Source organism: Cololabis saira, chromosome 6, assembly GCF_033807715.1.
Source record: "Cololabis saira isolate AMF1-May2022 chromosome 6, fColSai1.1, whole genome shotgun sequence".
NCBI lineage: Eukaryota > Metazoa > Chordata > Actinopteri > Beloniformes > Belonidae > Cololabis > Cololabis saira.
In genome coordinates this window covers 33,403,166-33,416,386 of record NC_084592.1, presented here as the reverse complement: position 1 = coordinate 33,416,386, position 13,221 = coordinate 33,403,166, and the positions used below count along the sequence as shown (strand labels likewise).

The window sequence follows — 13,221 nt, the reverse complement described above, 5'->3', positions numbered from 1 at the left end:
TCGAAAAAGATAATGTACTGCTGAAAAGTCAAATGTCAATGCCATTAAATGGCTACAAATATTTTGATAACTATTCAGTACAGATAATTATCAGACACCATTGTTAGTGTTTCACAATGAATTCCTCTTGTTAATCAGCAATGTTCTTTCAACCTTTTTGCTTTCCAGCTATGAGCAATGAAAATAGTATTTTTTTTTTTTAAAGTGACTTCATGTTCATCAGTCTACTCAAAGTTAATTTGGGCTCAGCTGAGTCTTGTTTAAAAGGACCCAAAATCCATCTACAACTTATTTTTTACCAACTTCTCAGTTGCTTCCAAAAGTTAATCATTCATTTAAACCAGAACCATTTTTCACGGTCTTAAGTTTATATATATGAAAAAATGCCTGTTATGCAATAATGATCCATAGTGTAGCAGAAAATCTATGTCTTCCTTGTAGAGCAGCTCCATCACAATCTGCATGGCAGATAACGATGAAGAAAGAGGCTGATTGGACCTGTCTTTGAATGATAAGATTGTGGTGACGCATCCAATAATGCAAATGAAGCAAGTTTACAAAATATTTTGCAAAAAAACCTGAATGGAGTAACATCTGCTCAAACTCCCATGGGCACAAAACACAGTGGATTAGCCAATTCAACTACCTCTGAAGAAGAATGGTGGAGAGAGGGCCTCCCAAGTTGTTTAAAACACCCACCATTAACATTTCAACAACCATGTTTGTTTTGACAGTGTCTCTGAAGTAATTAATGTCAATATAAAGAAAGCCTCCCCCACCGCCAAACCTTTTATCCGCTAGACTCGCACACAAACACCTCTGACAGTAGTCAACAGTTCTTGTCTGCCCTTTTTAAAAGCTTCACAAGGTTGATTTAACATCAAGGCGTCAGGCAAAAGGTGGTCCCAGCAGTGAGGTCAGCATTTAACTCCTCCATTGACGGTGGTCTCTACTGTGGACAGCTTTTCAAAAGCTGTTTTATAGTAAATGCATGTCTGGGTTGGGGTACATATCAGCCATTTCATCCATTTAATGCATTTCAATGAAGAAAGAAAAAACTATAAAAAAAATATTTTAATTGCTTTTTTTTTTTGCAAGATCCATCCCGTTATCTTTTGTCCTCTCGTGAGAAGAATATCTGCACCCAATCAAAGTAGTGTGCTGCAGGTTGAGATGGTCATCACTAATGTAGGGATTGGATGATGCCGAAGGAAGGAAGTAAAGTAGACACATCAGTAACTTTTTCAAAAATGTGAAGATTTTTTTTTCACCTAACTCCACATCTTTAAAAAAAAAAAAAATGTATTACAGATATGAGAAAAGGTTAAAGGGATCCTAACCACTGCTCCACTGCTGCTTTATCAAAAGTCTACATGAGTTGATGAGGTCGAAACATTTGGATCGTACAAATTAGATTTTGCTTCAAAGAAAAGTTAAACAAGATTTATATGTGAAATGATTCTTGCAGCAGTGTAACACGGACACTTGTCTTTGTCTCAGTATGAGATGATTGCTATATCACATGTCAGTCCTGAGGATTGATTAAACTGCACTAAATTTCATTATCTTCATGATGACGTCATTATTACCATTTCATCACGGCTCCATGTATGTGAGTGAAGTGTCAAGACCCCCTACCGCTTCACTGGCTTCCACCTCCTTCGTTACCCACAAAAGGGCTAATTCACACCAAGACATCACATAAACACATTCACTGACTTGAATGTGAATTTGGCTGTGCTGTGATTAAAAGGAGCCAGAACCGTAAATGAGATCTTGTCTGTGCCGTGAGTCCTGACTCTGTTTTACTCATTACCCAGCCTGAGGTGGTGATGCATTGAAAAGAGTTGGAGACGCATCGCATTTAACGGTGCTAATCAGGTCAGTTACCACCATGAACAGTAAATAGCTGATCTTATCTACAGTTGGTCAGCTGGCAGATCGTCTCAGGGCTCCTATACATACAATACAGACATACGCCACCATAAACAGCTCCTCAACTAGGCCTGCTGCTCGCATCCCCAGCATCTAGGCAAAACAAAAAACAATCCTGGACATAGGCCTGTGTTGGTGAAAGAGGTCATCGCACTCCACAGCAAAAAAGGGCTGCAATACAAAAAAGTTATTCAAAAGCAGAAACTAGTATACAAAGTAGAAAGTAAAACCCAAAGCAATGTGCAAAGTGTTTCTCATTTTGGAAAGATAAGAATAAAGAGTGAGTGTTATGTGGGCAATTAGTCAATGGCCATTTTCAAAACCACGTAGTGTAAGTGCTCATATATTTCAGTATGCAGACATACTGCATACTCGTACACCAATCATCATCAGTACCCGGTATAAAAGAGATTATGCTAAGGCATCGAAGGCTGTAGTACCCTACTGCATTATAAGACACAAACACTTGAAGCAAATGATATACTTTCTTTATGCAGTTGTACATATAGGTATTGTGTACTGCTAGGGCTGGGCGATATATCGATATATTTTCAAACACGATATGGTACGAGACAATATCGTTTATATCGATTTAAAAAAAAAAAATTTTTTTTTTTTTTTACATTTTTTTTTTTAATGATTTTGATATAGCTTATTTAGTGACAAATTGACTTGAATGTTTTATTTGAGATTGTCACAAATGTTTTGTTATTTGCACAACCTCAGTGGAAAAGTCTGCCTGTTACTGTCTACATTGTATTAATTACAGTGTATTTTAATTTAATTGTTATGCAGGAAAGGGATATTTGTTTTATTTTATTCAAGAAGCATTTTTATTCTATATATGCAGGCAGTTTATTTTTATTTCATTTGTTTTATACATTTTGATATTGTGCAGACCTCTGTTAACAAAGGTACCTGTGTGACATTTGGCACGAGGCTTTGTATTAAAACTGACAGTTTTTTTAAGGGTTTGCCTCAGAAAAAAATGAAGCTAACAGAGATGCTATGCTATAATGCTTTGGGGGAAACCCCAATTATGGCACAGAAAAAATATCGAGATATATATCGAGTATCGCCATTTAGCTAGAAAATATCGAGATATGACTTTTGGTCCATATCGCCCAGCCCTATGTACTGCATTTTGCTTTAAAAAAAATCTGGAGATACCAATCACGTGGTTTCAGAAACAGCCATGGACCCTCCCTCATGGTGCAAGCTTTTGATTCACTATGCTGATCATCGAGTGATTTTTCTCACCAACCAACCACCAACGTTTAGGTCGAGCAGTCCCAAGTGGGATTTACACACTGAAAATATGAGTGACAGGCCTACACCAAAGAAACCAATAGCAAGATGTTGGTGAGAGCTTAAAAGGTGCCCCACCTGGGGGAAATAAAGGAATTCACAGACACACAAAAATAATAGACACCCCAAGGTCTCAACATTTCACGTCTCTACTACACACACACACACACACACACACACACACACTTACCAGCCATGGGGCAGAAGCCGAAATGTTGTTCTTCATCATAGTTTGTTGTTGTGCCGCACCACTTCATGCCGTCCCGACGGCCGTCTGCAGTGCAGTCCGTATAGTTTCGGCCATTATAGAGGTAAGGGAACTGACAAAGTGCTCCGTTAGAATGGCCCCCCCGTGTCACCACGATAGCTGTTAGAAAAGAACAAAAAGGTCATAAAATTGACATTAGTAAAATAAATCATTATCATCACTTTATGCAAAGATGTTTAATTTGTTGCCTCCATACGGTTCAAACACCCTACACAATCCCCACTTATTCCCTACACATCTGCTCACCATTCTTCTCGGTACAGAAAGAATATTTTTGTTCTGTCTCAAAGTCAGAGGCGGTAGAGCACCACAGCTGTCCGTCAGCACGTCCATCAGAGGTACAGGAGTGGTAGGTCTTCCCTTTGTAGACAAAAGGAAACACACAGGGCTGGCCGCCAGAGTTGCCACCATACACTGGAGCTGGGCCGTCTGGATGAGGACACAAAGATGAGTTGCAGTCGCAAAAATAACAGTTGAAATAACAATGATGTTTTGAATTATACATTTACTGGTCATCTATTGGTCTTTTCATACAACACCTCTAGGGCTGTTCGATTAATCGATTTTAAATCGTAATCGCGATTATGTAATTAGAACGATGTCAAAACGTGAAACTCGTAAAATCGATTTTTCACTTTTTTTTAAATTTTTTTTAAAATTGGAAATATAACTTACTGTATGTCTGCAAGTGCTGATTTGCTGATTTTTTTTCAGAGATAAAACTTTATATATTATTATATTTTTTTAAACTTTTTTTCAACTTATTTTACACAGTTTTGCACTTTATTCATTCATTTTGGGGCAAATGTTCAATAAAAAAAACAGCATATTTGAAATCATTTCTTTGCCTTTTGTCAATTCACAAAATAATCGTAATCGTAATCGAAAATCGGATTTTGAGAGAAAAAAAAAAATCGAGATTTTATTTTTGGGCAAAATCGAACAGCCCTAAACACCTCTGATGCTTTTCAACTGCTAAACTTATGGGTGCTTTGCTGGAGGTGGTTGTGCCCAAATTCACTTTCCCAGGGAAACTAAACTTTGGGAAGTAAAAAGGAATAAAAAAACCATCTCTCACCCCACGGGTCGCAACTTATTCCGCTGCCAAGGCAGGTACAGATCATCTGCTTGGTTCCTTGGGTCTTCATCCAGCGCTGTCCAATAAAGAATGTCAGTCCAGCCTCAGTCTTACAGGTTCCCTCCTGGGGAGGCTCAGGTAAACCGACAGGCTGGATGTTGGTGACCACTCGATTTCCACTGCCTATAATGTAATAGAAACATCAAATCAGATGTCATGCATCAATAATCAAAGCTACACCAAGCAAATATTTTCTACCCTAATCAAATGGCAAAAACATATACATATGAAAAATGGGAAGTTAAATAAGTTGTTTACTTGAAATAAAACAAAAATAACCATCTTCCTCAAGAGTCAATATTAAGCTTTGATCATTTTGGGTTAGTGTGGCATGCCTCAAGGATCATAGAAGCAGAGGTGGAAATGGAACTTGGTGGCACGATAAGGAATGACAATGATTCAAACTGGTAGAGAGCATGGAGGTTCCAAGGATGGCTGAGACGTGGTAAGTTTTTGTTGCCATGATGTTGGTTCCCTAACTTAAATAGTAAGTCATTCAGCTGCAGAATGTATTTTGTCGCCTCTCTTGTCACATAAAAATATGAAAAGCTACCAAGAACAACTGCACCCCATGGGTAAAGGGTTTCTCTGGTATACAGGACTGTCTCAGAAAATTAGAATATTGTGATAAAGTTCTTTATTTTCTGTAATGCAATTAAAAAAACAAAAAAAAATGTCATACATTCTGGATTCATTACAAATCAACTGAAATATTGCAAGCCTTTTATTATTTTAATATTGCTGATTATGGCTTACAGCTTAAGAAAACTCAAATATCCTATCTCAAAATATTAGAATATTTCCTCAGACCAAGTAAAAAAAAAAAAGATTTATAACAGCAAAACAAAATCAAACATTTGAAAATGTCCATTAATGCACTCAGTACTTGGTTGGGAATCCTTTTGCACGGATCAGCCTGTGGCACTGCTGAGGTGTTATGGATGCGCAGGATGCTTCAATAGCGTTTAGCCTTTAGCTCATTTGCATTGTTGGGTCTGGTGTCTTTCAGCTTCTTCTTCACAATACCCCACAAATTCTCTATGGGGTTCAGGTCATGGGAATTGGCAGGCCAATCGAGGACAGTAATGCCATGGTCAGTACACCATTTACTGGTGGTTTTGGCACTGTGGGCAGGTGCCAGATCATGCTGGAAAATGAAATCATCATCTCCATAGAGCTTTTCAGCAGACGGAAGCATGTAGTGCTCTAAAATCTCTTGGTACACAGCTGCATTTACTCTGGACTTGATCAAACACAGTGGACCAACACCAGCAGCTGACATGGCTCCCCAAACCATCGCCGACTGTGGGAACTTCACACTGGATTTCAAGCAACTTGGATTTTGCTCCTCTCCAGCCTTTCTCCAGACTCTGGCGCCTTGACTTCCAAATGAAATACAAAACTTGCTTTCGTCTGAAAAGAGGACTTTGGACCACTCTGCAACTGTCCAGTGCTTCTTTTCCATAGCCCAAGTCAGGCGCTTCTTCCGTTGTCTTGAGTTCAGAAGTGGCTTGACCATGGGAATACGGCTATTGTAGCCCATTTCTCGGACACGTCTGTGAACAGTGGTTTTGATACCTGGACTCCAGCTTTAGTCCACTGTCTTTGAAGCTCCCCCAAATTCTGGAAGCGACTCTTCTTCACAATGCTTTTATGGCTGCGGTCATCTGTCTTGGTTGTGCAGCGTTTCCTGCCACATTTCCCCCTTCCAACAGACTTTTTGTGGATGTGCTTTGAAACTGCACTCTGTGAACAGCTTGCTCTTTGAGAAATGTCTTTTTGTGTCTTACACTCCTGATGGAGGGTGTCAGTGATGGTCCTCTGGACAGCAGTCAGATCAGCAGTCTTCCCCATACTTGTGATTTAGTTTACTGAACCAAGCTGAGTGTTTTTCAAGGCTCAGGAAACCCTTGCAGGTATTTCGAGTTAAAGGAGCATGAGGCAGGATTGAGGCAGGATTTATGAAAAAAATTCGTATACGTTTTAAGTTTTCTAGTAATAATGTCAGATGAAGCGTTCCAAACCAAAAAGAATGAGCCCTCTAGTGTATCTCTCCATTGCCTTGAACAGGCTGTGTGCTGCAAAATGTGATGCAATTGTGGGGGCGAATTTGCTGCGCTGTCCTGCGGATGCGACGCTGAATGCGTGTTCTCCCCGTTCTCCCGTGCCGGCTTCGCTGTTGGCTGCAGTACCCCTGGCGGCCGTCGTGGCGAAGGGTGGCGCTAATGAGTCTCATTTCTTAAAAGGAGCCTCATGCTCCTTTAATTAGATGATTCAAGTGATTAGTTGAATACCCTACTAGTATACTTTTTCATGATATTTTGAGAGGGATATTCGAGTTTTCTTAAGCTGTAAGCCATAATCAGCAATATTAAAATAATAAAAGGCTTGCAATATTTCAGTTGATTTGTAATGAATCCAGAATGTATGACATTCTTCTTTTTTTTTTTTTTTTTTATAAATTGCATTACAGAAAATAAAGAACTTTATCACAATATTCTAATTTTCTGAGACAGTCTTGTAAAGCTGACACAGGGATAACCACCTGGCCTACACATCCGGCAGCACAAATTCCAGCCAGGTCAGGGATTACCGACCCAACTGTGACCAGTCTATTGCTCAGTGGAAACATGACTTAAGCAGCAGTGTTGGCAGATACCAAAAACCAAATTATTTTACTGAGAGGCTGAAACTACCATATGTCCGGGAAAATTATCACATGCTAAAACAGTGGCGAAAGAGAAACAAGTTTTCTGATGGTGTGGGGCTATGGAGGCGTGTCTGTGTGAGATTCAAAGTGAGGATACAATAAAGAAAAAACGTGACTTGAAACACCAGATCAATTACCAACAAATAAATCTGCTGAATCCAATTCCAAATCAGACTTACACTGAACAACAGTCATGAATAAATATAAATGCTTTTTGAGAGGGATCGTGAAATTATCATACACTTCCATCTATTGATCGTACAGAAACCAAAATCATCATATAAATAATGATCGTATATTTGGCAACGCTGGTATGTAGCAAAAAGTGTTATTACGGTTATTGTTAGCCAATCAGAACAAACTGGACTTTTCACAAGCCGGCCCATCTTCTGAAAAACTCCCTCTACTCTTAAAGAAACAAGAAACTGAACTGAAACAAAGCATGTCAGACAAAGCCGCATGAGATGCTGCAGCAATGCTCAGTAAACTCTAATATAAATGTTTTCTAGAGGTTTGTTTAAAACAGCCCCTAAATGCTGAGCAACTTAGTTTAAAAAAAGTAAATACTACTCCCTGTAAAACAAGAACAGATACTTTATATGAATAACTAATGCATAAAGTCAAAAAATAAAACGCACACACACAGAAAACATTTTGAGATAACAATCTGCTGCCCATAGGACAAGTAATAAAACATGTTTTATATGCAACATCTCATAATCGCAGCATTTTTCTCAGCAATGTCCCCCAGTGCATTTTCTGCTTAAACGTCGCTCAGTTCCCACACACCAAGTCTGCCTCTCCATCTCATGAGGTCATAATCATAAGTTGCAAGACAACAGCTATCACACTTCATCACTTGGCACTTCTTATCTCTCTCTCCTCATAACATCTGTCTCTGGGATACAAACCTCTCGTCAGACATGGTGTGAGGCGAAGGAAAAGACGGGGATATTATCAGTTCTCACCCAGGCTTGTGGTGTGAAGTGAGGCATGACGTTCACACTTCCACTCTCCACGGCCATTCCCTGTACACAGACACTGAAGCAGGTGGCCGCGAGAATCCGTCTTGGTCCAAGTATCTCCAATACGGTATGAGGACAGAGTTTCCTGGTCATTACAGCGATCTAAGAGAAAAAGTAGGAGGAATTTAAAAAAAAAACAACTAAACACCAACACTGCAGTTAGTACAAATCTTACAGTGAGAGAAAAAACATGAAAAGTCAGAATGTGTACATAAAGCAGTGATTGATCTTTGAAAATGTGTTTAGAACTTGATCACTTCCACTTCCCGCCTGGTCTCTTGCATGCAACAAAAAGGTAATAAAGATGTTCATCATTATCGTTACATCAGGCAGAATACAGGATCCATACAATGGTTTCAATCAGCAACACAGCTGATAAACATTTCCTCTGCATCTTGTTGAAAACTTCTAACAATCATAAGTTACACTTTCCCCCATTAGTCGTGACAATGAGACAAATCTGTTTGAAAGTCATGTTTGAGCTCGTGCATAAACATGTGATTCAAACACAGCAGAACTTCAGCAGCAACCGATTTGATTTTCTGCTTGTGTGATTCAATGACCCAGTTTCTGTTTGGAGCTGTGACAGACGTCATGGGGGCCATAAATGGGAGAAAAATAAATATATGTCTGAGAATTTGTCAGACCCAGAGAGCAGAATTATCCAGGTTCCTCATATTGCGACTACACCCAGTTTCACATCTTGTTGCATTTGTTGCAACTCTGAAGGGAGTAGGGCCAAACTTTAAAACCAATTTCAATTCAATTTCACAAGAAAGGGGACGGAGTTAAAATACTAACTCCACCCACTAAAAAACAGTTGCTTTGCAGAGATTTGTGAAGACATGCTTTAGAAAGGGGGGTTTTCTGTTGCATTTCTCTTAAAGAAAAAAAAAAGACAAAGCACAGACAGAACAGGGAATACGATTAATGAGATGCAATGAAAAAGTAAATATTGAAAAAGTGAGTGAAACACCAAAGTAAAGAAAGAGAGATAAAAAGATGTCTTACTTCTAGATGTGCATGTGATGCGTCCACTTCCTTCTCCCATACAGGTGCAGTCCACTACCATCCACCCCTGGTACGGCTTCTCCCACGTCTGTCCAACATCATAAGATGTTCCCGCCGAGTTGTCATAGCAACGCTCAGCTGTAATACACACACTCATTAATGAGTTAAACACACACACTGTTATTATCAATGCCTATACATTAAGACTAGAGATGCACCATTTACTTGTATACTTGGCAGCAGTAAATGCAGCAGGTTTGAAATGCAATACTGACATAACCTAGTTTTATTTCCATGTGACTGAGCGTATCATGACAACAGTTTTTGGGAATCGTTTTGCCACTGCAAAAAACCATCACTATACTGAACATTTTTAAATCTTATGAAGCAAAAAAAAAAAAAAAAAAGCCCAAGAGGCTTACAATAAAGCAATCAGAGCAATACAGCCTCTGGTATATTTCATTGTTGATTTAGTTAATGGGCCCAGATGATTATAATCAGCCCTAAAAGAAAAATAGCCAGAGAAAAAAAAAAAAAAAATACAAAATCGGTGCATCTCTGATACTCAGTATATGTATCCTTAATAAAGTTTTTGGTTGATTGACTCAGCGTACTCAAATGCAATGATTAGCAGAAACTGCAAGGCAATGATCCATTGTCTCAAATGTTCTGGTGATGTAATTAGTAAATCAAAAGGGGTTTTTCTTTAAGGGTTCTTTTGTTTTTTTCTTTAAAAGAACAGTCTAAGAGCCAGCCGATGACTCACCAACAGGCTTGCAGGTCCACTCTCCCTTGCCATTACCCAGGCACACACACTCCAGCATGTATCCTCCTGTTTCATGGGGTCTCCTCCAGGTGTCTCCTATCTTATATGAAGATCCACCCTCATGACAGCGATCTGGGCAGATAGAAAGAAAAAAAAAAAAAAGGATTGCTCATCTGTATGTAGGGTTATTTTAAAATAAATGTTAAAAAAAAACTTGTAGAACCCAGACTATTTTCCCCCCATTACCTCACGATCTGGGTAATTACAAACAGCTGAAAGACATGAATTTTTAATATGAGATTTAACAAGTTTACTGCCACCAGTCTGGCAGACCAGGACAGAAACACTTGAACCAGGGTGTGTGGTCTCATGTTGGAACAGTAATGATGAGCTGTAACCCCCATACAAAAAAACGTACACATAGAGTCACATGGAGAAAACAAACACACACACACACGTACTAGCAATGGTGCAACTGATCTTGCCCCTTCCAGAGCCAATGCAGGTACAGTCCCAGATCATGCCATCATTGGGTCTCTCATAGGTTTCTCCTACACTGTAGTGCTGCTGGTTGACTTTGTCGAAACACTTTTCCTCTGTAACAGAATGGAAAGAATGAAGACGAGTCAGTTTTTTTGGCAAAATGTAATGACAGAACTCAAAAAAAGTTTCAATTTGTGGAAACAAGTCAAAAAATAAAATAACTGCAGACAAAACGAACCTTCAGGTTTGCTTTTACACTTAATCCCAGCAGCTCCGTGGCAGGTACAGATAAGAGTGCTGCCCAAAAACGGCCGCTCCCACTGCTCATTAACATTATAGATGTGACCATTCTCTGTACAGCCATCTGACCAGAGGGAACGAGATAAGAGAAAACAAAACACAACTAATGAAGCATTTGTTTAGACAGACACAGCAGGGGACTGGGTGGTGGGGGGCAATGCAGTCTCTGGAAAATGGTCTAGTCCCAACCACATCTACCATTATTGTTGGTTAAGCAACAAAAAAAAAAGTTTATATAATATATATAGACATCAAAATAAGCAAAGCCTAAATTGGAATAAACATTCTAGTGAGGGATAAGACTTCAACCATGCCTGTGAAACTGACTCTGACAGTGTTAACATGACTTCAAAGGGTGCCTGCACAGAGTGATAAATCATTTGCACAGGGTGGAGAAGACAGGGATCCACTTTTACTCTCCTTCACTCCCACCAGCCCTTGTCTTTGTGCACATGTCCTGATTTCCCAGACCAAGAATCTTTTTTCCCCCCCTTTAATCAACCTTCAAACGAATGCCGAGAGTCTTTCCTTCCCCCTCTGCGAGCACTTGAATCATTATGGTTTTCTCATGGGTGGAGGTGGAGGAGAAAGCTGGGGTTAAAGGTTAATCTTGTGACCCCGAGATCAGATATACATGACTGATTAGGGCCTGTAGTTTTTGATGTCATTACTAGGCTGATGATGACAGACACTTAAACTGATACACACCCAAATATGTATTAAATATCTGATTTTAATCTCCTAATAAAAAAAAATAATCAAAAACACATGAGTTTCCTTACAAAATATGATCTTTCATTTGAGTTTTCCAAAAGTTTCATATCTAAAATCAATCAAAAGCACGTGAGTGTCTTTCAAACACAGGTTTTGGAAGACAAATAAAGGAGAGTAGTGCTCTAACCTTGGGAGACTGAGGAGCCGTGATGCTGCTGAGCTTGTCTGCGACCCCGCTGCGTGCCTTTGGGCCAGCAGTCCACCGCGCTGGAGAGCCACAGGGCGACCAGCACCCTGGCCGTGGTGCCAAGACAGGACATGGTGCCAAAAAAAGAGGTGTTCCGAAACTTTTATTTTCCCTCTTTCTTCTTATTTCTAAATCTTTGTGCCTCCGCTGCTGCTCCTGCGCCTCCTCGCCCAGTGCGCTCCCAGTGTGTGCAGGTCACCGCTCTGCGCTGGGACGCATTTATCTGGGCATGGCTTCTTTTCACTGGGAGGAGGATCCTACAGAGTGGACGGACTACCCACCAAGCCAGCGAAGCAGACGCTTTTCCGAAACAAATATCGAACCAAAAAAAAAAACTTACTGAAATTTGACAATGTTTCCTAATGGCACCGATGCCTCAGTGCAAACTGCGGTTTCTTAGAAATTATAAACAAGCGAAATTACGCACGCCTGTTGGAGTCCCCACAACCTCTTAAAATGCGGGACGCTTTTGCCAACAGAGACCTGAAAATGAGGGTTTAAGCCTAAATTATGGTTCCGCGTTAAATCGACGCAGAGCTTACGGCGTAGGATACGGCGTAGCGTGCGCGTCGCCGCGTACCCTACGCCGTAGGCTCTGCGTTGGTGTAACGCGGAACCATAAATCAGCCTTGCGATTACTCCGCGTACCCTACGCCGGAGGCTCTGCGTTGGTGTAACGCGGAACCATAAATCAACCTTTATTAGGAGCCTGATGGCCACAGGGGATCATTGCCCTCAGCTGCTCTCTCACTTGAAATTGTATCTTTCAGGATTTGATGCCGCTCTCCCCTGCAACTGTGACTCTCACTGTAACAGAAGTCTCCCAGTTAGTTTAAAAAAAAAAGTAAAGTTGCAGCAAGGCAGTGATGCTGTATATTATTATGGGTTTGTAGGTTTTACGCATTGAAAACAGCAGGAATAAGGTCACGTGGAGTTTCTGGACTGGATTCAGTAAGTCTGAACGTCTGGGAAGTGTTTTATTTAAACGGTTCTTCCGCCATGAAAACAAATATTCAAAGTTCGTGTCTGCTTTTGTTTGGCTAAGCCATTCTGCTGTTCATTTAATTTTTTATTAGTTGATTCTTTGTTTTTGTGGTTCCCATTAAAGTCTGGTTGACCTATTTTAAATCTATTTTCAACTATTACAAGTTTGCCTATGCACAAAGCACACTGTTCTTAATCTGTGTGCTGCGTTTCCTTCCAGCGGTGACTGCTCAATGTTTAGTTATTACATTTAGACTGTTAAAAGATTAGATGCATGTCATTTTTTATACAGCATATGGGTGAAACCCAATGTACAATTTAAAAAATAGGCC

At 40.0% G+C, this 13,221-nt stretch overlaps 1 protein-coding gene across 2 annotated transcripts in view; it reads right to left on the bottom strand.

Annotated features, from left to right (window-relative positions):
- Positions 1-12,108, bottom strand: part of fn1a (fibronectin 1a) — a 55,881-nt gene extending 43,773 nt beyond the window's left edge. For both annotated transcript variants that reach the window (XM_061723986.1, XM_061723987.1), the window contains exons 1-9: positions 11,846-12,108; positions 10,883-11,008; positions 10,623-10,757; positions 10,162-10,293; positions 9,396-9,533; positions 8,328-8,486; positions 4,590-4,772; positions 3,758-3,940; positions 3,434-3,610 (exon numbers count right to left, since the gene is read on the bottom strand). In XM_061723986.1, the coding sequence (XP_061579970.1) occupies positions 3,434-3,610; positions 3,758-3,940; positions 4,590-4,772; positions 8,328-8,486; positions 9,396-9,533; positions 10,162-10,293; positions 10,623-10,757; positions 10,883-11,008; positions 11,846-11,978 (1,366 nt within the window). In that variant the 5' untranslated portion in view covers positions 11,979-12,108. The remainder of the gene's footprint in view (positions 1-3,433; positions 3,611-3,757; positions 3,941-4,589; positions 4,773-8,327; positions 8,487-9,395; positions 9,534-10,161; positions 10,294-10,622; positions 10,758-10,882; positions 11,009-11,845) is intronic.
- Positions 12,109-13,221: the final 1,113 nt, after the last annotated feature.